General features: G+C 43.9%; 1 protein-coding gene across 1 annotated transcript in view; it reads right to left on the minus strand.

Annotated features, from left to right (window-relative positions):
* pdlim5b (PDZ and LIM domain 5b) overlaps positions 1–24,568 on the minus strand; it is an 89,223-nt gene that overhangs the window by 21,521 nt on the left and 43,134 nt on the right. The window contains exon 3 of the mRNA XM_084159197.1: positions 11,776–11,927. Coding sequence (XP_084015323.1) covers positions 11,776–11,927 — 152 coding nt within the window. The remainder of the gene's footprint in view (positions 1–11,775; positions 11,928–24,568) is intronic.

Genomic DNA, 24,568 nt, shown 5'->3' on the forward strand with positions numbered 1-24,568 from the left:
ATGGTTGTAATCAGACAGAGAAGGCCCTTAGTTGTCCCCTTCCTGTTCACATAGAGCCTCATTCAGCCTGCCTGCATCCCTGTTCCACTCACATGAACACAATTCGGTCACATTAGCTTAGTCATAAGGATGTGATTTAGACAACATGTCCTTTACCTACTACTGAAGCTAATGTAGTTTAGTATGGTGGGGAGAGGGAGGCATGTGAATAAATAGGCTGGTAGGAAACTGAACACATACACACACACACACACACACACACACACACTACTGCAGAATAAGGGGTCTAGAAGAACGTGCCTGAGGGCAAAGTAGACTGACACATTTCCCCCCTCCTGTCTGTCTGAGCCAAGAGCAACAGTCTGGCACATGGCATCTGACTGAGTGATGGAGAGAGACTGCTAATGCAAGGCCCAGCTCTCTCAGCACCAGGACACAACGTGACACACACTACTGTGTCTACTCCAGCTAGATATAGAGGCGAGAATTACATGATGACATTTTAAGGACTACTCACTCATGAACTGCCTCACATCTACACTGTATAAAAACCCATTATCAGAGATGTTCTGGAGATTGTTCTACAGCGCTGCCAAATAGACTACTATCTGGGTAAACAATTATTCCATTGAAAGAGCAAGTTCTTAACCCTTACATAGCAGTAGAGATTGACGGTAGTCCAGCCCCACTCATGGATGCCTTTACCATTAATCTACTCTGTGGAAAAATAACATTTGTATGTAAACTACTTTTTAACTGTTATTTAATTGTTATCCAAATAGTTCCTGTGTCACTTTCAGTGTGAGATGTGGATGTTAAGCAGTCGACACAGGACTTAGCATGTCACTATAAAAACTGGCTGGGGAATGAAAACACAGGGAGATGGATGGATGTGGAAAAGTAGTTTCTTTGCTCTGCTAAGTCCATCTGTGGCTGGCCAGCTAGTGGGGCCTGGGGGCCGAGCCGGGCCCCTGGTGTAACTCACGCAGCTGTCAGGGGCACAAAGCTCTCAACGCTCCATGTTCTTTGCTCTCCTGCTTCTCCCTCTCAGCGCCGGGACTGGCAAAGGAATGGCCAGGGAAACGGGAATTCTGACACACAGCCTCATTAATCAGAGAAGTGGGAGAGGAGACAGGGAGTACTGAAGGCAGGGATGAGAGAAGAGAGAGGGAGAGAAAGAAAAAAAGTGAGAGAAAGAAATGAAGAGAGAGAGAGAGAGAGAGAGCGAGTGAAACAGAGAGAGAGAGAGAGAGGGAAACAGAGAGAGAGAGTGAGAGAGAGTGAAACAGAGAGAGAGAGAGAGGGAAACAGAGAGAGAGTGAGAGAAAGTGAGAGAGAAAGTGAGAGAGAAAGATAGATAAATAATTAAAGAGAGAAAGTGAGCGAGAAAGAGAAACAGAGAGCGAGAGAGAAAGTGAGAGAAATAAATAAAGAGAGAGAGAAACAGAGAGAGAGAAAGTGAGATACATAAATAGAGAGTGAGTGAAAGTGAGAGAGAAAAATTGAGTGAGAGAGACAGAGAGAGTGAAACAGAGAGAGAGAGAGAGAGAGAGAAATAAATCAAGAGAGAAAGAGAAAAAGTGAGAGAGAGAAAGTGAGAGAGAGAGAAAGAGAGAGAGTGAGCGAGAGAGCGGGCAAGAGAGAGAGAGATGTACTCTAGGGGCAGCGAGGAGAGAGAGAGAGCTCTAATTGAATAGAAAGAGAGGAGAGGTGAGGATAGAAGGGGTTCGTTTTTAGTGTGAAAGTTATGTTAACTTTTACAACTGGACAGCCTGTTGCTATTGTCAGTCTCACTCATATGATGTGTGTGATGACTAATCCCCAGTGCTCTATAGCAGCATGCACGTGTTGTGTAGGGGTGGGGTGGGGTACGTTAACAGCCAGAGAGTGACACCATAAACATGAGGAGAAGACCCCAAGTCCCAGCACACACTCTTCCTTCCACCATATGCACACACAATCACTTAGAAACCTGCACAAAAACACACATAAGCAGATGTTTCAAAATGTCTCTCCCAGACAATTCTGCATCAATCTGTTCCCCCTGAATGACAGCATGCCAAGGAGTGGTAAACTCTGAGGACAGGATAATTCACACCATACTAAAAGTCACACACACACATTGTGAATAGGATAATTTATCCCATACTAAAAGGTAATCTGGAACAATTTGGCCACTCTGGATCAGTGCTTGTAATTTAATGTTAGACAAACTCTCCCTTCCAGCGGATTAGAAGCATTCCCATCCATTACACAGACAACTTGGACCGCTCCAATGCTACCTTGGGTCCCACAGCAGCGTCCATTTACTGAATACTAGAACACCGGAGATTGTACAATAGAATGATAAGTACCTGTAATAAAGATGACATTTCCAGGCTTAAACCAGGTTACTTATCAGGGGAATAAAGATGATAAGCAGCAAAGAAAGATGGTTTCATAATAATTGAATATGATTGCATGATATGACATGCTCAGTATACCATCGTGCAATGCAAATAGTCTGGGTAGCCATGATTAGCTGTTCAGGAGTCTTACGGCTTGGGGGTAGAAGCTGTGAAGAAGCCTTTTGGACCTAGACCTGGTGCTCCGGTACCGCTTGCCGTGCGGTAGCAGAGAGAACAGTCTATGACTAGGGTGGCTGGAGTCGTTGACAATTTTGAGGGCCTTCCTCTGACACCGCCTGGTATAGAGGTCCTGGCAGGAAGCTTTGCCCCAGTGATGTACTGGGCCGTACGCAGAACAGTTGCCATATCAGGCGGTGATGCTCTCGATGGTGCAGCTGTAGAACCTTTTGAGGATCTGAGGACCCACACCAAATCTTTTCTGTCTCCTGAGGGGGAATAGGCTTTGTCGTGCCCTCTTCACGACTGTCTTGATGTGTTTGGACCATGATAGTTTGTTGGTGATGTGGACACCAAGGAACTTGAAGCTCTCAACCTGTTCCTCTACAGCCCCGTCGATGAGAATGGGGGCGTGCTCAGTCCTCTTTTATTTCCTGTAGTCCACAATCATCTCCTTTGTCTTGATCACATTGAGGGAGAGGTTTTTGTCCTGGCACCACACGGCCAGGTCTCTGACCTCCTCCCTATAGGCTGTCTCATTGTTGTCGGTGATCAGGCCTACCACTGTTGTGTCGTCGGCAGTCGTGCCTGCCGTGAACAGGGAGGACAGGAGGGGACTGAGCACGCACCCCTGAGGGGCCCCCGTGTTGAGGATCAGCGTGGCAGATGTGTTGTTACCTACCCTTACCACCTGCGGGTGGCCCGTCAGGAAGTCCAGGATCCAGTTGCAGAGGGAGGTGTTTAGTCCCAGGGTCCTTAGCTTAGTGATGAGCTTTGAGGGCACTATGGTGTTGAACGCTGAGCTGTAGTCAATTAATAGCTTTCTCACATAGGTTTTCCTCTTGTCCAGGTGGGAAAGGGCAGTGTGGAGTGCAATAGAGATTGCATCATCTGTGGATCTGTTGCAAATTGGAGTGGGTCTAGGGTTTCTGGGATAATGGTATTTATGTGGCTACAGACGTGAGTGCTACGGGTCGGTAGTCATTTAGGCAAGTTATCTTAGTGTTCTTGGGCACAAGGACTATGGTGGTCTGCTTTAAACATGTTGGTGTTACAGATTCAGTCAGGGATGTTGAAATGTCAGTGAAGACACTTGCCAGTTGGTCAGCGCATGCTCTGAGTACACGTCCTGATAATCCGTCTGGGCCTGCATCGGCTACGGAGAGCGTGATCACATAGTCATCCGGAACAGCTGATGCTTTCATGCATGCTTCAATGTTGCTTGCCTCGAAGCGAGCATATAAGTGATTTAGCTCGTCTGGTAGGCTTGTGTCACTGGGCAACTCGTGGCTGTGCTTCCCTTTGTAGTCTGTAATAGTTTTCAAGTCCTGCCACATCCGACGAGCGTCAGAGCCGGTGTAGTACGATTCAATCTTAGTCCTGTATTGACTCTTTGCCTGGGCATAGCAGGATTTCTTATAAGCGTCCGGGTTAGAGTCCCGCTCCTTGAAAGTGGCAGCTCTACCCTTTAGCTCAGTGCGGATGTTGCCTGTAATCCATGGCTTCTGGTTGGGGTATGTACATACGGTCACTGTGGGGACGACGTCATCGATGCACTTATTGATGAGGCCAGTGACTGATGTGGTTTACTCCTCAATGCTATCGGAAGGATCCCGGAACATATTCCAGTCTGTGCTAGCAAAACAGTCCTGTAGCTTAGCATCTGCGTCATCTGACCACTTCCTTATTAACCGAGTCACTGGTGCTTCCTGCTTTAGTTTTTGCTTATAAGCAGGAATCAGGAGGATAGAGTTATGGTCAGATTTGCCAAATGGAGGGCGAGGGAGAGCTTTGTACGCATCTCTGTGTGTGGAGTAAAGGTGGTCTAGAGTTTTTTTTCCTCTGGTTGCACATTTAACATGCAGGTAGAAAGGAGGTAGAACGGATTTAAGTTTTCCTGCATTAAAGTCCCCGGCCACTAGGAACGCTGCCTCTGGATTAGCGTTTTACTGTTTGCTTATGGCCTTATACAGCTCATTGAGTGCAATCTTAGTGCCAGCATCGGTTTGTGGTGGTAAATAGACAGCTACGAAAAATATAGATGAAAACTCTCTTGGTAAATAGTGTGGTCTACTGCTTATCATGGGATACTCTACCTCAGGCGAGCAAAACCTTGAGACTTCCTTAGTATTAGATTTTATGCACCAGCTGTTGTTTACAAATACACACATACCGCCACCCCTTGTCTTACCGGAGTCAGCCGTTCTATCCTCCCGATTTAGCGTATATCCCGCCAGCTGTTTGTTATCTATGTCGTCGTTCAGCCACGACTCGGTGAAACATAAGATATTACAGTTTTTAATGTCCCGCTGGTAGGATAACCTTAATCTTAGGTCGTACAATTTATTTTCAAATGATTGAACATTGGCTAATAGGATTGATGGAAGAGGCAGTTTACTTGCTCGCCGTTGGATCCTTACAAGGCACCCCGACCTACGTCCACGATATCTCCGTCTCTTTCTAATACGAATGATGGGGATTTGGGCCTTGTCGGGTGTCTGTAGAATATCCTTCGCGTCCGACTCGTTGAAGAAAAAATCTTTGTCCAATACGAGGTAAGTAATCGCTGTCCTGATATCCAGAAGCTCTTTTTGGTCATAAGAGACGGTGGCAGAAACATTATGTACAGAATAAATTACAAGTACCACGAAAAAACACACATAATAGTACAATTGGTTAGAGGGCTGTAAAACGGCAGCCATCTTCTCCGGCGACATTTCACTGGGGGAAAAAACAGTCAATCTCTCTCTCTAATTAGTCCCATTTCAGAGTGGGCCCATGGCCAGAGTAGTTAACAGTCCCAACAGACTGACCCCTCTCACCCTCTCCCCTTCTCCACTCAACATCTGGCCACACATAGGCATAAAAGCATGAGCTCTGTATTACATTATAATGTCCTTTTCCTCAACCCCTATCCCCTAACCCCCTACCCCCTTCACACAGCAGTTTCAGTCTACCAAGGAAACACTGGCCATCTGTGAGTGTTTCTGGTCTGGAGCTAGACTTCCTCTCCTGCTACCAGAGCAGCTAGCTAGCGTATGGTTGACTGGCTGCTATGTGAACAGCAGGCCTGACTATACTGTACTCTGTCTGTCTGTCTGTCTGTCTGTCTGTCTGTCTGTCTGTCTGTCTGTCTGTCTGTCTGTCTGTCTGTCTGTCTGTCTGTCTGTCTGTCTGTCTGTCTGTCTGTCTGTCTGTCTGTCTGTCTGTCTGTCGACAAGCTGTACCAGCAGGGGAAATAAAAGGCGATAAGCACAACAGGTGGTGCTACATGACCCTTGGGGTCAACATTGATTTACACACAACTGGAAGGCTGTTTGGTCAGTCAAAAGGCATTCTATACATTCTGGACATTTAGATGTAAAAGAGAGGCTCTATCCAACTTTTTAGATGAGAGGACAGGACACTTAGGCCTAGTCTACCCACAGGCCAGTAGAAGTCAATTGACAGAGACAAAAATATTACTCCTCTAGTCAGGTCTCAAAAACGGTATTTCTATTTTGTCTTCTTTATTTGCATTTCACATCTGAGCTCAAGGAATGCAAAGAGAGAGAGAAAAAGAGGGGGGTGTGAACCAAACAGACAGAGCGAAGACAGGAAAAAGACACGCTGTCTGCTTTGATATGTTGAAACTCATGTTTTTACGTTGGTAAATGTCAGTTCCACTTAGTCTCCAGTGGGCATGCCTGTTTCTCTGGTCTGTGTTGTGAGCTACAGTGTGCTGATGAGAGAGTGAGAGGCCAGTCTGTACTGACAGTCCTGGGCACTGTCAGAACTCAGCCCCAGAGCTTCAAGTTTCCAAATTGTGAAATTATTCTCTCCCTCTCTCTCTTCTCTTCTCTCTCTCGCTCTCTCTCTCTGGGGAAGCTGTCTTGCATACCTTTAGAGAATATCTGTTGGGTTTCTGACATCCCGTTTTGTTTTTGTCTTTAGATTTTTTGGACCCAGGTGCGGCAGTCATATTCTCAAGAGGAGCGGTGTTTGATTGCACTGTGTTGAATATTTCGATGACAATAAATAAACATCAATTATCATAGTTTCCTCAGGCTCCTTCCCACACCCTCCTGGCAGAACTCATGGTGTTAACCTGGGAAGAGGAAAAGAGATGTGTTGTAAAGTGACTGGTTGTCATTACAATCATAGCACACATTAGGCTTGATTGGCCAGTTTTTAACAGCCCAGGCGTGGATGGAAAACCATTTTTATTTTCTTGAGAACATTTCTGAGAGAAAAGAATACCACACCTTAAATCAGCAGAAAGCTGCTAATTGTGTGGTCTCCAAATGTAACCAGTCAATCTAAGGGGAAAATCATGCATAATCCTACTGTAGTTTACCTACAATTACCCTCACAGTCAAACTACAGATAAAGTAGGTCTGTGCATGTTCTCCATCACTCTGCTGATAAGTGGAAATACTATTTTTCCAACCCCCGAGACATGGACATGAACTGCTAGCGTGAGCCAAGACATTCAATCTTTCTTTGGATACCCAGTCGCTATCACCTCGTAAAGTCTGCTAATCAAAACAGCATTCTAGCCTAGCTCCTAGCCTAATATCCCTAGTTAGCGTTAGCGTGTTCTGCTCTATGGCATAGGGGTTGTTACTGTGGGGGAGGCTGGTAAGCAGCAGGAGTGTCAGAGGGAAGGCGGTGAGTGATGGATAGAATAAATCTGGCAGAGAAGAGCTGATGAATCATATAAAGTTGTGGTTTCTCCAGCATAGGATGAAAAGATTTCTTCACTACACTCTTAGAAAGAATGGTGCTATCTAGAACCTAAAAGGGTTCTTCGGCTGTCCCTTTTTGTCTGTTAGAAGACTAGCGCATTGCCGCTGTTATGTTATCACAACCATAACATCCATAATACTCTTATCACATCAGTCAACATTCATAAATCCCACACAGATACGTGTAGTGCGTTGTGTTGACAGATCTACAGGTGGACGCTAGAACTGTGGCGGTTCTGCTCACTAAGACTAACATAACATTACAAACAAAGTGAAGCAATGAGGCTATGCAAGGGGTGCCTTTTTCTCTAAATTGAAAACAAGACATAATAGTGAGTAACTGTAAACCTATCCTCCTGCACCAATCCTCATGGCGCCATTCTCAACTGAGACTGAGTTTTTCAGCAAAGGCAGTCCATCATCCCATGGAAACCAACATTAAGAAAATATGGTCAGGAAGTGAATGCGGTCTAAAATGATTTGATGGAAATCAATGCATTCTTTTCACATTGCTGAATTGACAAGAAGAGGTACACATTTTGGTTTGGGAGACGGAGGGAGGAACAGGAGGGTCGGGGAGAGATGGAAATATTGAGCGTTGGTTCCACACTGCCAGAGAGAGCACATACCATACCATGATTAAACAACATGGGTAACAAGGAAACACTGCTTGAAATGCCTTGCTGTTTACAGTATCTAAATAAGGCAAACAGAAAACTGTCTCACTTCCTTATTTTGAATGGTAGAACTCCCTTTACTTTTCACCACTTTAAAAGTAATTATGTACGTCCCAGAACATGCGATCCTCTTTAACTCTTAAATTTGCCATGTACTTCAATTTATTATTTCAGATCACGAAACACGCGTCCTACAGAAATAAAGCATGAGGATTCGCTACATTGCTGAATCTCATGTGTGTCATCATCGTCTAGCATGGCCTGAGTGTTTGATGTTTCATTGTGCATTTATTACACTTGCTAGATTACAGACAGCTGTGAGATGGGGTCTAGTTTAGGCCTATTTTCTTTTCCATTAGAGTAAAAAGACTCCTTAATCTAGTGTTGTGGTGACAGAATGAGAGGACACGTGAACCAGGCTCTGTGCTGCTCTTTCAACAGCTTTTACAGCTTGGGCGGCGTAGCACGGCGGATGTGCGGAGGTGTTTTCCCTTATGGAGCAGCTGGGCTAAGCACAACACCTCTATGGAACAGTGGAACACTGGGGCTAATGCTTTTCACAAATAAGGAATAAGCCCTCCACTCAACACTGCTTTCCCTATATGGAGTGGCTGTTCAAGAGCCACAGCTAGGTTTGATTCTGCTTTGGAAACACTTTTCTGAATCAAACAGAACTGAATCTATAGGACCAAGCTGTATGTGATTGTGAGAGGCCTGAATTAATTGTCTGTTTTATTTCAGACTGACCAAAGTGTTTTTTGATGTCTTTGACAAATCATTGATTGAAAGCCAAGCAGACAAATAATTTCTTCACATTTATGGAAATTCTTTCAATTCGCCATATTCAATCACCAATAAGGAATAGTATTTTAATCGAGGATTACAAGGTACCCATTGGCCTCCTTGCAAATCGAGCCAGAAAATAGTTTAAGCAGCACTTAACTGCTGTTACAGCCCTACAGAGAACTTATTCAAATGTAAGCAAAACTGATGCCGTGTCTAGTATTCCCCGTTTCCTTTGGAGGTTGGATCAATGTAGCGGGTATTTTAAGAGCTTTCATTAAAAGCTTTCCTCACAGGGGTTCACTTAAACCCAGGCAGAGCCAGCCTAGGCAGGTGTGTGCTCTGTCCTGAATGACATTTATCGACTGTGTCACTCCTCCTCAGAATGCATGGCCCAGTGTAGCCATGTTCTAGCTGGGTTGCTGTGGTTACAGCTATAACAGTACTGAAGTAGCACAAAGGGACCTCTAAGGTCCAAGGTCTTTGACAACAGACGTCTGTCTGATCTGATGGGTTCTGCAGGTTTCCTGCCAAAACAGCTTAACAGCCATGAAAAGCATTTGTAAAACCTTGATGAGGAATTGCAATGTGACAGCATAAAGTTCAGACTTTTCTCTCTGTTTCCTCTGATTCATTTGACTGAATCAGGTCCACCATGTTCTAAAGGCACATACTGTACATTTGTTATAGAGGGAACATTTGCCATGGTGCAAGCCCTCCATTGTACACTACCTCCATGCAAAGCCATTGAGAAACTCAATGAGAGGTAGTCTTTTAGCCTGATTTAAACTTATCCTGGCCTTCCATGACTGCCTCCTACCAGGGTCAAAGGTCAGGGGTGTACTCCCACTTCCTGTTCCACTGGTCTGCTTTTTTTAAACTGCTTTTTTTATAAGAATATTTTCAGGGACATTGGGTGTCCCTGAGGGGGACAATCTGCACTTTTAACCTTGTTCTGATGAATGTCCCTAATTGTTACTGGGACAAAGGTGTCCATCTTTATGTCCATCCAGGGCCACAACATAGATCTGGCCTAACCTTGTCTACCACTGAGTGTGTTTAAGATGTAGTAAGTCACACACTGCGTGTTTCCGGCTGTAGTACTTCACACATTGCATCAAGTTATAGTGTGCTGGCTGAGACAAATAAACAGGGGTACATAACGTGTAAGACAAAACAAGCCAGAGTGATGAATCTCAACAGCGTCATCATAACGTCCCTGCATTCTTGAGAGGGCCTCAGGGACAATGACAGGGCATGTACAGTACCAGTCAAAAGTTTGTACACACCTACTCATTCCAGTGTTTGTCTTTATTTTGACTATTTTCTACATTGTATAATAATAGTGAAGACATCAAAACTATGAAATAACACATATGGAATCATGTAGTAACCAAAGTAGCCACCCTTTCCTTGATGACACTTTTGCACACTCTCAATCAATGCATTTCAATTAACAGTTGTGCCTTGTTAAAAGTTAATTTGTGGAATTTCTTTCCTTTGAGCCAATCAGTTGTGTTGTGACAAGGTAGGGGTGGTATAAAGAAGATAGCCCTATTTGGTAAAAGACCAAGTCCATATTATGGCAAGAACAGCTCAAATAAGCAAAGAGAAATGACAGTCCATCATTACTTTAAGACATGAAGGTCAGTCAATACGGAAAATTTCAAGAACTTTGAAAGTTTCTTCAAGTGCAGTCGCAAAAACCATCAAGCGCTATGATTAAACTGGCTCTCATGAGGACCGCCACAGGAAAGGAAGACCCAGAGTTAAGTTAATTAGAGTTACCAGTCTCAGAAATTGCAGTCTAAATAAATGCTTCACAGAGTTCAAGTAACAGACCCATCTCAACATCAACTGTTCAGAGGAGACTGCGTGAATCAGGCCTTCATGGTCGAATTGCTGCAAAGAAACCACTACTAAAGGACACCAATAAGAAGAAGAGACTTGCTTGGACCAAGAAACACAAGCAATGGACATTAGACCGGTGGAAATCTGTCCTTTGGTCTGATGAGTCCAAATTTTAGATTTTTGGTTCCAACCACCGTGTCTTTGTGAGACGCAGAGTAGGTGAACAGATGATCTCTGCATGTGTGGTTCCCACCGTGAAGCATGGAGGAGGAGGTTTGATGGTGCTTTGCAGGTGACACTGTCTATGATTTATTTAGAATTCAAGGCACACTTAACCAGCATGGCTACCACAGCATTCTGCAGCGAAACGCCATCCCATCTGGTTTGCGCTTAGTGGGACTATCATTTGTTTTTCAACAGGACAATGACCCAACACACCTCTAAGCTGTGTAAGGGTTATTTGACCAAGAAGGAGAGAGATGGCGTGCTGCATCAGATGACCTGGCCTCCACAATCACCCGACCTCAACACAATTGAGATGGTTTGGGATGAGTTGGACCGCAGAGTGAAGGAAAAGCAGCCAACAAGTGCTCAGCATATGTGGGAACTCCTTCAAGACTGTTGGAAAAGCATTCCAGGTGAAGCTAGTTGAGAGAATGCCAAGAGTGTGCAAAGCTGTCATCAAGGCAAAGGATGGCTACTTTGAAGAATCTCAAATGGTTAATAGAGAAATAAACACACATGGGACATGGTTGAAGTTCTCTTCTGACATGGCAATGACGGGTTACTGCTTAATGTATGTGGTGTTTCATTTGGGTAAAGGTCCAGTAAGGGATAACTAGCCATGTTTTTTACCGTAAAGCATTCATGTAATCATTTTTTACAAGTCCCTGAAATATGCCTGAAATACAGAGTTACAGACAGAATCAACAAAGTCGCATGCAAACTCTGAAGCTTAAAAAAGACACGCTACAGCACTTCCTGTGGTCTTACATAAACTAGGAGAGTAGACAGTACAGTAAAACCCACAGGAAGGAGTCATACAGCAGTCTGTAGAAGCACTCAGTTCTACTCTGTGCTGTTGAACTACTGTACTGCTGTTGAATGGCCTAAATAGCAGTTACTTCTTAAGTGATAGATAAGACATGCGTGTGTGTGTGCGCAGCCTCTTACCTCTGCAGGGTGAGGTTGAGGTTTTCTGTGCAGGCTTTGATCTTGTTCTGGGCCTCCAGGTGGTTCATGCTGTTGGTGGCGATGCCGTCGATAGACAGAACTACATCTCCCACACTGATTTTGGCTTTGGCTGCCTTGCCCCCATCGGTCAGCTGTAAAGACACAGAAAACCAAAACATACACGTTGAAATAAAAGTAAAATAAACATACACGCATGCATTAATTTACTGTAACAGGATAATAAACAGTAGAGCGTCCCAGGAGTCAGGACTAGGGAATTCCATGCTATATTGAGCATAGCTTAGTGTATTTGACCTCCATACACTGGAGAGTAGAATATGCAGACAGACTCCCAGCGTGCATGGTTTCAGACTCTGAAGACAGATACAGATTAGATCTCTTTTTATTTATGCGTCTTAGAACAACTTTCTTAAACAAACAGTATGCATGAATTCATCAAAAAACTTTCCATTAAACGCTATTTGTTCAGCTCTCTTATCACAGAAAATCAGACAAAAGGCTGAGACCTGATCAAGCCTGTAAAGCAACACCATGAACCAAAACAGGAAACGATTATCGTGAAATTATGAAACTATTTTATATAGCATTGTGTAGCATTGTGTTCTCTCCCTGTGGTGTCTTATGTAACCTTGGTTATGTAAAACAGGCCTTTTCTCTCTCTTCACAACACTGGCCACGTATCAGCTGGGCCCAGAATAGACCAGGCAAATACTCCTGGGACAGACAAACAGACAGGGCGCTACACATGCTGTATGTGTACAGAGACAGACAGACAGACATGCAGACAGGCCTTCTACACATGCTGTGTATGTACAGACAGACAGACAGGCCCTCTACACATGCTGTGTGTGCTGGTCTGTTTGATCCGAGAAGGATGGAAGCATGTCCTATATCTCTCCCAACTTTAAAAGATGTCTGGACAGCTAATGATTTTACTATCTAGGTGGCATGCACGCCTCTGACTTCTAAATCAAAACAGCAGATTGAAGTAGAACACATTCCAACACATTCCACTAGTGACTAATGCACTCTGTTCTTCTAACCCACTTGGATTTGATTTAGAAAGAAAGGCATCCTCAAGGCACAGACAGGCCGAGGGCCATACGTTACCCCTAACCTTTGATTCTGATAGGTGCTTATGATGAAGAGGTTCCCATGAGTTACAACCTTCTGACAAAACCCCAGTCTACTGTAACGGCCTAAAGGCTGACCATATGATTGTGGTATCTACTGTACTGTATCTATGTTAAAGTCCGGCCATATGACTGTCTTGGTAAACATGAATCTACTTGATCTCTGGATACTCGATGGGTCTGCTACGTACTGAGAAAGAGAGTGTAAATTACTATTGTTTGCTTGATCAGGTCATCTTTGAGAGGTTGATGTAGGGCCTGAGAAACGATGAGGGTTGTTGCTCTTAGAGGAAGGATGTGATCTTATCTGAGCTCCAGTAATGAACTAGCTGACTAAGCTGACTGCCTGGTCTTTTCTGTTGTGGAGGAGAGGAAAGGCTGGGGGAGATAGACACAGGTACTGTAGATCATAGTTTCTGTCTGTGTTATCTATGAACGTGTAAGAGATAAGCTCTAATAGCCTCATGTCACATTAAATTTATGTTCATTATGAGGGGTTGTGGGAAAGGTTTTAGGAGTGGAAACAATTAAAAACAGGAACAGAGATTTGAAACACTTTCTGTATAAAAAAAACTGTAATGAGATATACAGTTAGGGCTGGCACAATTACAGTATAACTGTGTAACTGGCGGTTATGGATGAAGACCGCCATGAAAATAATATTTTTTATATACAATGGGGAGAACAAGTATTTGATACACTGCCGATTTTGCAGGTTTTCCTACTTACAAAGCATGTAGAGGTCTGTCATTTTTAGCATAGGTACACTTGAACTGTGAGAGACGGAATCTAAAACAAAAATCCAGAAAATCACATTGTATGATTTTTAAGTAATTCATTTAAATTTTATTGCATGACATAAGTATTTGATACATCAGAAAAGCAGAACTTAATATTTGGTACAGAAACCTTTGTTTGCAATTACAGAGAACATACGTTTCCTGTAGGTCTTGACCAGGTAAGCACACACTGCAGCAGGGTTTTTGGCCCACTCCTCCATACAGACCTTCTCCAGATCCTTCAGGTTTCGGGGCTGTCGCTGGGCAATACGGACTTTCAGCTCCTTCCAAAGATTTTCTATTGGGTTCAGGTCTGGAGACTGGCTAGGCCACTCCAGGACCTTGAGATGCTTCTTACAGAGCCACTCCTTAGTTGCCCTGGCTGTGTGTTTCAGGTCGTTGTCATGCTGGAAAACCCAGCCACGACCCATCTTCAATGCTCTTACTGAGGGAAGGAGGTTGTTGGCCAAGATCTCGCGATACATGGCCCCATCCATCCTCCCCTCAAAATGGTGCAGTCGTCCTGTCCCCTTTGCAGAAAAGCATTCCCAAAGAATGACGTTTCCACCTCCATGCTTCACGGATGGGATGGTGTTCTTGGTGTTGTACTCATCCTTCTTCTTCCTCCAAACACGGCGAGTGGAGTTTAGAACAAAAAGCTATATTTTTGTCTCATCAGACCACATGACCTTCTCCCATTCCTCCTCTGGATCATCCAGATGGTCATTGGCAAACTTCAGACGGGCCTGGACATGCGCTGGCTTGAGCAGGGGGACCTTGCGTGCGCTGCAGGATTTTAATCCATGACGGCGTAGTGTGTTACTAATGGTTTTCTTTGAGACTGTGGTCCCAGCTCTCTTCAGGTCATTGACCAGGTCCTGCCGTGTAGTTCTGGGCTGATCCCTCACCTTCCTCATGATCATTGATGCCCCACGAGGTGAGATCTTGCATGGAGCCCCAGACCGAAGGTGATTGACCGTCATCTTGAACTTCTTCCATTTTCTAATAATTGCGCCAACAGTTGTTGCCTTCTCACCAAGCTGCTTGCCTATTGTCCTGTAGCCCATCCCAGCTTTGTGCAAGTCTACAATTTTATCCCTGATGTCCTTACACAGCTCTCTGGTCTTGGCCATTGTGGAGAGGTTGGAGTCTGTTTGATTGAGTGTGTGGACAGGTGTCTTTTATACAGGTAACGAGTTCAAACAGGTGCAGTTAATACAGGTAATGAGTGGAGAACAGGAGGGCTTCTTAAAGAAAAACTAACAGGTCTGTGAGAGCCGGAATTCTTACTGGTTGGTAAGTGATCAAATACTTATGTCATGCAATAAAATGCAAATTAATTACTTAAAAATCATACAATGTGATTTTCTGGATTTTTGTTTTAGATTCCGTCTCTCACAGTTGAAGTGGACCTATGATAAAAATTACAGACCTCTACATGCTTTGTAAGTTGGAAAACCTGCAAAATCAGCAGTGTATCAACACTTGTTCTCCCCACTGTATATGCGAGAAAGAAGAAAATAAAAAACATATGGGGGATTGGAAGTGATGCAGACAATTACATTGATGGAAGTTACAATCTTTCTGCAATATTAAAGCTGATCTACCCCCTAAAAAATAAAAATAAACATAAGCTGAAACCATAAACTGTCAAAACAACTAATAGTAAACCTGAAAAATGCAACACTTTTTGTTATGCGGCTTTAATATTTTCCTTCCCTTTGCAATGACATCCATAATACACAGCAAACCCACATGAGTAAACTACCTCCCCTGTTTGTTTGACTCCCATAACGCCAGTCTTTTTTCCCAGACAACAGGTGGGGTCCCGTGCGTCACATTTTCCATTCGACCCAGCCAGGGGGCACAGCCAGCCTGGAGCTGCATGCTGGCACTAAAACAGTAGCACAGGATATGTTCTGACAGGAAGCAGCTTGGTGAAACCATGATAGCGGTGATGACTCTCTCCCAGGTGTGGCGCGAGGACATTACACAAGCTTGCCTGGCGTTTACCTCGTCAATCACTCAACACTCGCCCCCTGCACACTCAACACCTGTGGAGTCATTGCACAGGAACAAACAGAGCTCAGGGCCGCCTGCATTCATAAAATAACCTGGTTAGCTTTATTATGCAAGGATCCTCATCACACCTCTCACAATTTGTTATAGAGGACTAAATGCATGTGGTTTAAAAGGCACAACTAAGCATTCTTTAACACGCTAGACATATTATTGTGACACAGTACCCACCGGGCACAGACGCCAGTTCAATGTCAATTTTTTATCTACATTTGGCTGAGTTCTCAACGAACGTGAATTCAACATGAAATCAACATAAAATGTCACCATGACATTGGATTTAGGTAAAGGTTGGACGAAATTCCCTTACGTTGAGGACTTTTTTGCAAATCCAATTAGTTTTCCACGTTGATTCAACATCATCACGTTGAACCTTTTCGTTGAAATGACGTGGAAACAACATTGATTCAACCAGCTTTTGCCCAGTGGGTAGTGTGGTGATTTTGTGGGAGACCTGCAGCCCCTTATGCTGAAGTGTGACGAGACAGAGAAGCAACATTTGTATAGAGGGTGGACCTCTCTTCTGTCTTTGTCAGACCTATTATTATAGTAAAGGTACAGTACGTTGGACCATAATAATGGTTGGGCTAGACTTCCTCAATTTGTGGTTACATCTCAACATTCGTCCCCAAAGATGAAGGATACCTCTCGTTCCACAGCAACAGCAGCTGTTGGTATTTTCCAGCCACCTCACCACAGAGGCTCTGAGTTACATTAGTGATTACTCAGCCAGAGGAGAGCCTCAGCCTTGACTGTCAATGAAGTCCTTATTCACTCCATTCACAGCATTGTGTGAGAGGCAGCATAAAGCCCGCAGTGGGAGTAGCATGACTATGTAAGGACCTGTTGCCCAGGAATCCCTCCCTCCCATCCAGGAAGTTAGGTAACCTCAGTAGGTAGAAACAAAAGAATCAAGAGCATACTGTACTGTACTGCCTGGAAGTCAGGAATGCTATTGTGTAGGCTTCATTATAGGAGAGACAGAGAGAGAGTAAGGGCAAGAGGACAGCCGGTCTTTGTTCACTGAGACCTCACAGTATGAGAGAGGGGGAGACCCCATGACAGTAGGGTCCATGCTGACACATTTTCCTTATTTCCTTGTTCCTTGTTGCAGTTTTTTTAAATCAAGGAGATCAGAATGCAAAGGCCTGTGGGTAGTACAGGAGGCATAGCTCAGGCATACTGAATATATGCATACCATAAATTCACAAGCATATTATACTGTTAAGTACAGGCACACACACTTACACATACATGAACGTACACAACACAGTAGCACAGTAAACCCACACAGCCTCAACTAATTTCTCTTTAAGACTAAGTGAAACTACTTCAACTGCTCTCTGGGGTTTAACTGGTGGCCAATCTGAGGGATGGTAACTACCATACAAACTCCATTAATGTGTCTGGGCACCCCCTGGGGAACAGCTAGTCCTCCAGGCTCCATTCCCAAGATCAGACCAGACCAGAGGAGAACCAGCTAGTTCTCAGTCTGACCCACACAAATCAGCCTCCCCTCACCCCCCTCCGCTGCCCTGGGGTCAATGACAGAGTCAACAGCAGGGTTATGGGAGGGAGCACAGCCCCGTCTAAGCACTCAGCAGGACACAGGATTCCAGTGTGTGGGTTAAGGTTAGGAGAATGTGCATGTGTGTGTCAGTGTGTATGTGCTTGAGTAGAACAGCCACATGTGAGGTGCACAGGCAGGGGTCAAATATTTCAGTTTGGAACAGCCTTACCCTTTAGCCATCTAGAATCCTGCATAAAGGGAAAAGACAATGCTACATACCATAGTCTATATTTGGTAACAGACGTCAAATCCTGATAATCTCCAGACACAGTGCTTTCAGAGAGGCTGTTCCCTTTATCTTTCCTTGTAAAGCTCTGATAAAAGTATACTGTCTGTGCAGTTTACTATGTTAAATAATATGGCAGAGAACAGAGGAGCACTTCATCAGCCAGTCATCCCTCTGACACACACAGCCTTTCTCACGCATGCACAAAACCAATACATGTCACGCTAAGAATCCCTAGAATCTCCTCTCTCTGTAAATATCATAAAACTAGAAAGAGCCCAGACACTAAAAGTGATGGACAACAGATAACCACACAACCTGAACTCTGTGTGCACAATTCAACTCCTCTCTACAGTACAGTACGTACCTCCTGCCTACTGTACAGCACACATTTAAAATGTTATCCCTCACTCAAACACAGTCACATCATGTGTTTACATAATGAGCGGCTAAATTAATCTGCCTTTCAATGTAAGATCCTATTGGTAAAATCTGAGTAAAGCTTAGCTCCTCATATGATATAAATATGACTAACAGACCACCATTCCTCCTCTACCGAACGAGAGCCCAAAAGACAAACATTATTTTGTTTCAGAAGAAGCACCAGAATGACTCTCATTACAGTTGTTTGGCAGATGAGAATGTGGCAGCTGCCCCAACGGATGAAATATCTTCCATATTTTCCTCCTCTTTGAATGTGACCTAACCACATAATGCATGCTGCTGGTTGCTGGTGTGTGGCTGCGCTGCTGGTTTCTCCACAGTACTACAGCCTCTATTACTGTCCGGATGCTGATAATGAATGACTGTTCCACCAGGATGACACTGGAGTTCTGAGCGTTTCCGTTTACAGATGAACAAGTACACCAGCTCACACCACAGCTGCAGCTCTCTCTGTGGGCTTATGGCTGAAACTGAATAGGGCCACTTGGCCAGGATTGGTTAGTAGTTAGTGGTTGGAATCAATGATAGATGAGGTTGATGTGGTACTACCAAGTTAACCAGTGGAAATGCTCTTCCCTCCGATCTAATGAGAAGAACACTTGACGAAATAACATGCTGTCTTTTGCATTCTCTCTAGAAGAATCTCTGGTATTAGCTTTGAGAGGAAAAAGAGACATATCTATTAGACTGTGGTTTCTGAGAAAGTCTTCACAAATGGTGCTAATTAAGAGTTCTAATGAAGATGGATGAAGTGAGAGTTGGGCGGTATCTCTTCATCTTAACCACTGTGACTCACCATACAGAGAAAGTAAGCCAGGAGCGGCTTTTCCTTCCCTTCAATAACCCGCCACCAATTGTTTCCATGTGCCACCCGTCTGCCTTTTACAAGACAATTAGCCCTTGTAATCAAATAACGACTACATAGTCATACAAATCTAATTCAGGTCGAATAAAGTGCTCGGATGAAAAAGTTGACTGATCAATCATTGTATCATTATGAGGGTACTTGTTTGATTAGCAAAGCAGGATACAATAATAATGAAATAGGAATCAACAGTAGATTCATTCTCATTCTCAAGAAAGTTGCTTACAAAGACAGAGCAGCAGTTTCAGATGTGTTATTATTCCTTGATTTATTGCTCTAGAACTGCTCCCAGAAACATTTTTGGTAAAGTAGGCTTTCTCCGGACGGCATGTATAATTCTATCAAACCAGATAATGTCAGACTATGTTTATGAAATAAATTATTTAAACTAATGGTCAAAAAGGGTCAATATTAAATAACTCTTGCACATTAAGGATGTTTTAGTATATTCTTTGTAGATTTTTTCCAAACATTCTTATACATTACATTTTTATCTCGCATACCAACTCAGCAATGCAGACATAAGTCAACGAGCTTGGTATACCCACCTCCCATTTCTACCCATTCCAACCTAATTAGGCATAGAGACATAGAAGACTATCTGAAGTAAGTAACCCTAAATGCCGACCACCTTCAGTATTGAGAAAAGCATCTTCATTATTGAGCAACTTCTGCTTCTGCCAAAGTTCTGAGTACCAGTGTGTCTTCCAGAAATGCCTATTAACGAGTGAGGCAGTGTTTGTGGTTGTAGCATTTCTGAGGAGTCAGGTCTGAGGAAGTGACTGTGGTGAGCGGTTGAGAGTGCTTGTGAAATGGATGTGACGTCTGAGGGCCTGACAGAGAGAGGCCTTGTTACTATCAGCCTCTTACATTTACGTCATTTAGCAGACGCTCTTATCCAGAGCGACTTACAAATTGGTGCATTCAACTTATGATAGCCAGTGGGACAACCACCTTTTTTTTTTAATGGGGGAGGGGGGGTAGTAGAAGGATTACTTTTATACTATTCCAGGTATTCCTTAAAGAGGTAGGGTTTCAAGTGTCTCCGGAAGGTGGTCAGTGACTCCGCTGTCCTGGCGTCATGGGGGAGCTTGTTCCACCATTGGGGTGCCAGAGCAGCGAATAGCTTTGACTGGGCTGAGCGGGAACTGTGCTTCCGTAGAGGTAGGGGGGCTAGCAGGCCAGAGGTGGATGAACGTAGTGCCCTCGTTTGGGTGTAGGATCAGAGCCTGAAGGTAAGGAGGTGCCGTTCCCCTCACAGCTCCGTAGGCAAGCACCATGGTCTTGTAGTAGATTCCTCAGTGGAGTGTGCGGAGGAGCGGGGTGACATGAACTTGGGAAGGTTGAACACCAGACGGGCTGCAGCGTTCTGGATAAGTTGTAGGGGTTTAATGGCACAGGCAGGTAGCCCAGCCAACAGCGAGTTGCAGTAATCCAGACGGGAGATGACAAGTGCCTGGATTAGGACCTGTGCCGCTTTCTGTGTAAGGTAGGGTCGTACTCTGCAAATGTTGTAGAGCATGAACTCTTATCTGCCTGCTAAACACAATGCAGTCTACGACAGACAACCCCATTCTCTCAAACGGAAAACGATATGCTGCAAATACTGACCAACACATGGCTGTTGTAAAATGTCCACTGGGTTCAAATCAGATTGCTTTACAATGTTAATAACTTGAAATAAGAATTGATCTAGTTACTGTGTGGAGGCAACAGCCTCAGCATGTCTCTATAAAAGCTATAAAAACAAGGCCCTGAACCCTCTGCCCTGTAGAATCACTGGGATGAATCTGTGGAGGCAGCATTCCTTGGTCGGTGTGCTGTTCAGCTAAACCACAACCTGCTGGGCCAGTACAATCAGGACAAATGGCCCAGAAAGAACATGGTGTGGTAGAGAGCTGTGGTGCAGGTGGCGTCTTGCCTTTTAAATAGAATAGAGAAGAGACTGGGCAGAAGAGAGCAGAGGAAGAGGTACAGTAGAGGACGATATAAAATAAGAGGAGAGAAGAGGTGATGAAAAGGAAGTGTTCTTTTCTTTTGAGGAAAACATCTCATTAACAGCCACTTGAACATAGGTAGGCTCTTGTCCCCGTCTTTGGCTTGGTTGTCATGGTCTGGTTCCAGCCATCTCCTCCTGCAATCACACTGCTGCTGAAAGCCAGGACACTGCCTCTGGCACAAGACTGGCACTCTCACGACTAATGCCATGACAACACAAACAAAACAACACATTCCAAAGTGTGTACTACAGACTGAATACTGAATGCCCTACTCTGTCCAGAAACTAAATGCCAACGCAGAGTGGTGATATAAAAGGAATAAATGAATGACAGTAATCACTTGATTACCATGTGTCACACAAAAACAAATTTCAGAACTACAGATGTGTGTGTATCTTCTTCGTAAAACTGAAAACTGTAACAGTCACACAGGAAATAGCCGTTTAACTCTGATTTCAGACATATTAAACAGTGTGTGAAACTGAAGGCCTGCTGGTGCAGCCCACGTAGACCTTCTTTCCCCCAATAGAGCCCCACAGTGGACACGTCATAATACCCATAAAACCTAGCGGTCAAACACCATAATTTGAAATAGATTTCACCTAGTTGATATATCTGACAAAAATTATAAGGGATTAAATATAGACCTCTACCAGCTGAAGGAGAACAGGATCTGGTAAAATAAGGGTACCGTTGTTAATATCATCTAGGTAGCCTAGTATTCATGGCACATTGTAAATATCTGACCGCTACTAGGATAGTATTCTGTACAAGACACAAGACCAAATGCATAAATAAGCCAACAAATATTAGTTTAATAAAATATGGAACAGCAAATTAAAATACTCAATATATCTTTCGTTTTGGATCAATGTAGCTAGCTGACAGCAAAGGTGTCAGCTAGAGATGACGTGCAAGAGCTTGCAGGGATTTGTAGTCTTGCATGACGTCTACTTTGATGCTAATTAGCATTTTCGAATCTGGGAGTAAATAGAGCAGAATATAATGATAAAAGCCATCATGTCAAAGAGAGATTTGCATGGTTATCAAAACGTCACACCACGGTAATCCTACACAAAACACTGATCTTATTTGAAGTGTTCCTAAAATCCTCTATGGGAAAAGCGATTGGTACCATTTCCGTGTTTGACTGCTAGGTTTTATGGGTATTATGACTCATACAATAGTACTCTATTAGCCACGGTGAGCTTGCGAAAGTATTCACACCCCTTGGCATATTTCCTATTTTGTTGCCTTACAACATGGAATTAAAATAGATTTTTTGGGGGGTTTGTATCATTTGATTTACACAACATGCCTACCACTTTGAAGATGCAAAATATTTTTTATTGTGAAACAAACAAGAAATAAGACCGAAAATACAGAAAACTTGAGCGTGCATAACTATTCACCCCCCCCAAAGTCAATACTTTGTAGAGCCACCTTTTGCAGCAATTACAGCTGCAAGTCTCTTGGGGTATGTCTCTATAAGCTTGGCACATCTAGCCACTGGGATTTTTGCCCATTCTTCAAGGCAAAACTGCTCAAGCTCCTTCAAGTTGGATGGGTTCCGCTGGAGTACAGCAATCTTTTAGTCATATCACAGATTCTCAATTGGATTGAGGTCTGGGCTTTGACTAGGCCAATCCAAGACATTTAAATGTTTCCCCTTAACCACTTGAGTGTTGCTTTAGCAGTATGCTTAGGGTCGTTGTCCTGCTGAAAGGTGAACCTCCGTCCCAGTCTCAAATCTCTGGAAGACTGAAACAGGTTTCCCCTCAAGAATTTCCCTGTATTTAGCGCCATCCATCATTCCTTCAATTCTGACCAGTTTCCCAGTCCCTGACGATGAAAAACATGGTGGATGGTGTTCTCGGGGTGATGAGAGGTGTTGGGTTTGTGCCAGACATAGCATTTTCCTTGATGGCCAAAAAGCTAAAAAAAAATATCTGACCAGAGTACCTTCTTCCATATGTTTGGGGAGTCTCCCACATGCCTTTTGGTGAACACCAAACGGGTTTGCTTATTTTTTTCTTTAAGCAATGGCAATTTTCTGGCCACTCTTCCGTAAAGCCCAGCTCTGTGGAGTGTACGGCTTAAAGTGGTCCTATGGACAGATACTCCAATCTCCGCTGTGGAGCTTTGCAACTCCTTCAGGGTTATCTTTGGTCTCTTTGTAGCCTCTATGATTCATGCCCTCCTTGCCTGGTCTGTGAGTTTTGGTGGGCGGCCCTCTCGTGGGTGGCCCTCTCTTGGCAGGTTTGTTGTGGTGCCATATTCTTTCAATTTTTTAATAATGGATTTAAATGGTGCTCAGTGGGATGTTCAAAGTTTCTGATATTGTTTTATAACCCAACCCTCGCCAAAAGGCATGTGGGAGACTCCCCAAACATATGGAAGAAGGTTCTCTGGTCAGATGAGACTAAAATTGAGCTTTTTGGCCATCAAGGAAAACGCTATGTCTGGCGCAAACCCAACACCTCTCATCACCCCGAGAACACCATCCCCACAGTGAAGCATGGTGGTGGCAGCATCATGCTGTGGGGATGTTTTTCCCTGCAGCATGATGCTGCCACCACCTTGCTTCACTGTGGGGATGTTTTTCATCGGCAGGGACTGGGAAACTGGTCAGAATTGAAGGAATGATGGATGGCACTAAATACAGGGAAATTCTTGAGGGAAACCTGTTTCAGTCTTCCAGAGATTTGAGACTGGGACGGAGGTTCACCTTCCAGCAGGACAACGGCCCTAAGCATACTGCTAAAGCAACACTCGAGTGGTTTAAGGGGAAACATTTAAATGTCTTGGAATGTCCTAGTCAAAGCCCAGACCAATAATAGGCCATCCCCTTAAACATTGCTTATGTATGACTTAAAGATTGCTGCACTCCCCCCCCCAAAAAAAAATCAGGTTGTAAGGCAACAAAATTGGAAAAATGCCAAGGGGGGTGAATACTTTTGCAAGCCACTGTAGATACAATTTCTTTATTTTGCCATGCCATCAGGGCAGCTGCCCGACTACTGAATACTCAGACTCACTGACCAAACAGATGCAATCTGGGCTGATATATTGCATTGCTATGAAACCCAAGTTTTATTGAACTATGCATATTGTAGGCCATCCCCTTAAACACTGCTTATGTCTGAAAGATGTGTGAATCTGGATTAAAGTTGGATTAATTGGGGTAATTCAGATTTTGTTACACCCAGTCGTCACATTAACAACCCTTTCATTTCCAACCCAGTACCTTTTATTAAGTCTCTTTTTCCATCATGATTGACCGACTGCCATCTCCACTCCATCTGTCATTCATCATCAGACACTGAGTGGACGTGTTGATGTGTTTCTGGCTCAGTATTCTGACCTGTTAAAGTAGTAGTAGTATTTTAAACATAAATACTGTAACGTCTGCTGTCACTCAACCTTCTGCTGCTGATTCCTTCCTGCCATTTTAAGGGATGGTTAGGATTTGGGGGAAATCCTAATGAAATACAGTACATAATTAGGTTCTCGTTTAATGAGGAGCACGGGACTTCAAGGCAGTCTGGTTCTATTGATAAGACCAAAGATGGACTGGGCCATCCCTGGATTCACAGGGTCATTCACAGAGAGACTGAAACCTACTGTAAACAGTGAAACATGGGGGAAGCATGAAACAAAGAGGACACTATGGTAT

Source organism: Coregonus lavaretus (genome assembly GCF_964263955.1).
Source record: "Coregonus lavaretus genome assembly, chromosome: 4".
NCBI lineage: Eukaryota > Metazoa > Chordata > Actinopteri > Salmoniformes > Salmonidae > Coregonus > Coregonus lavaretus.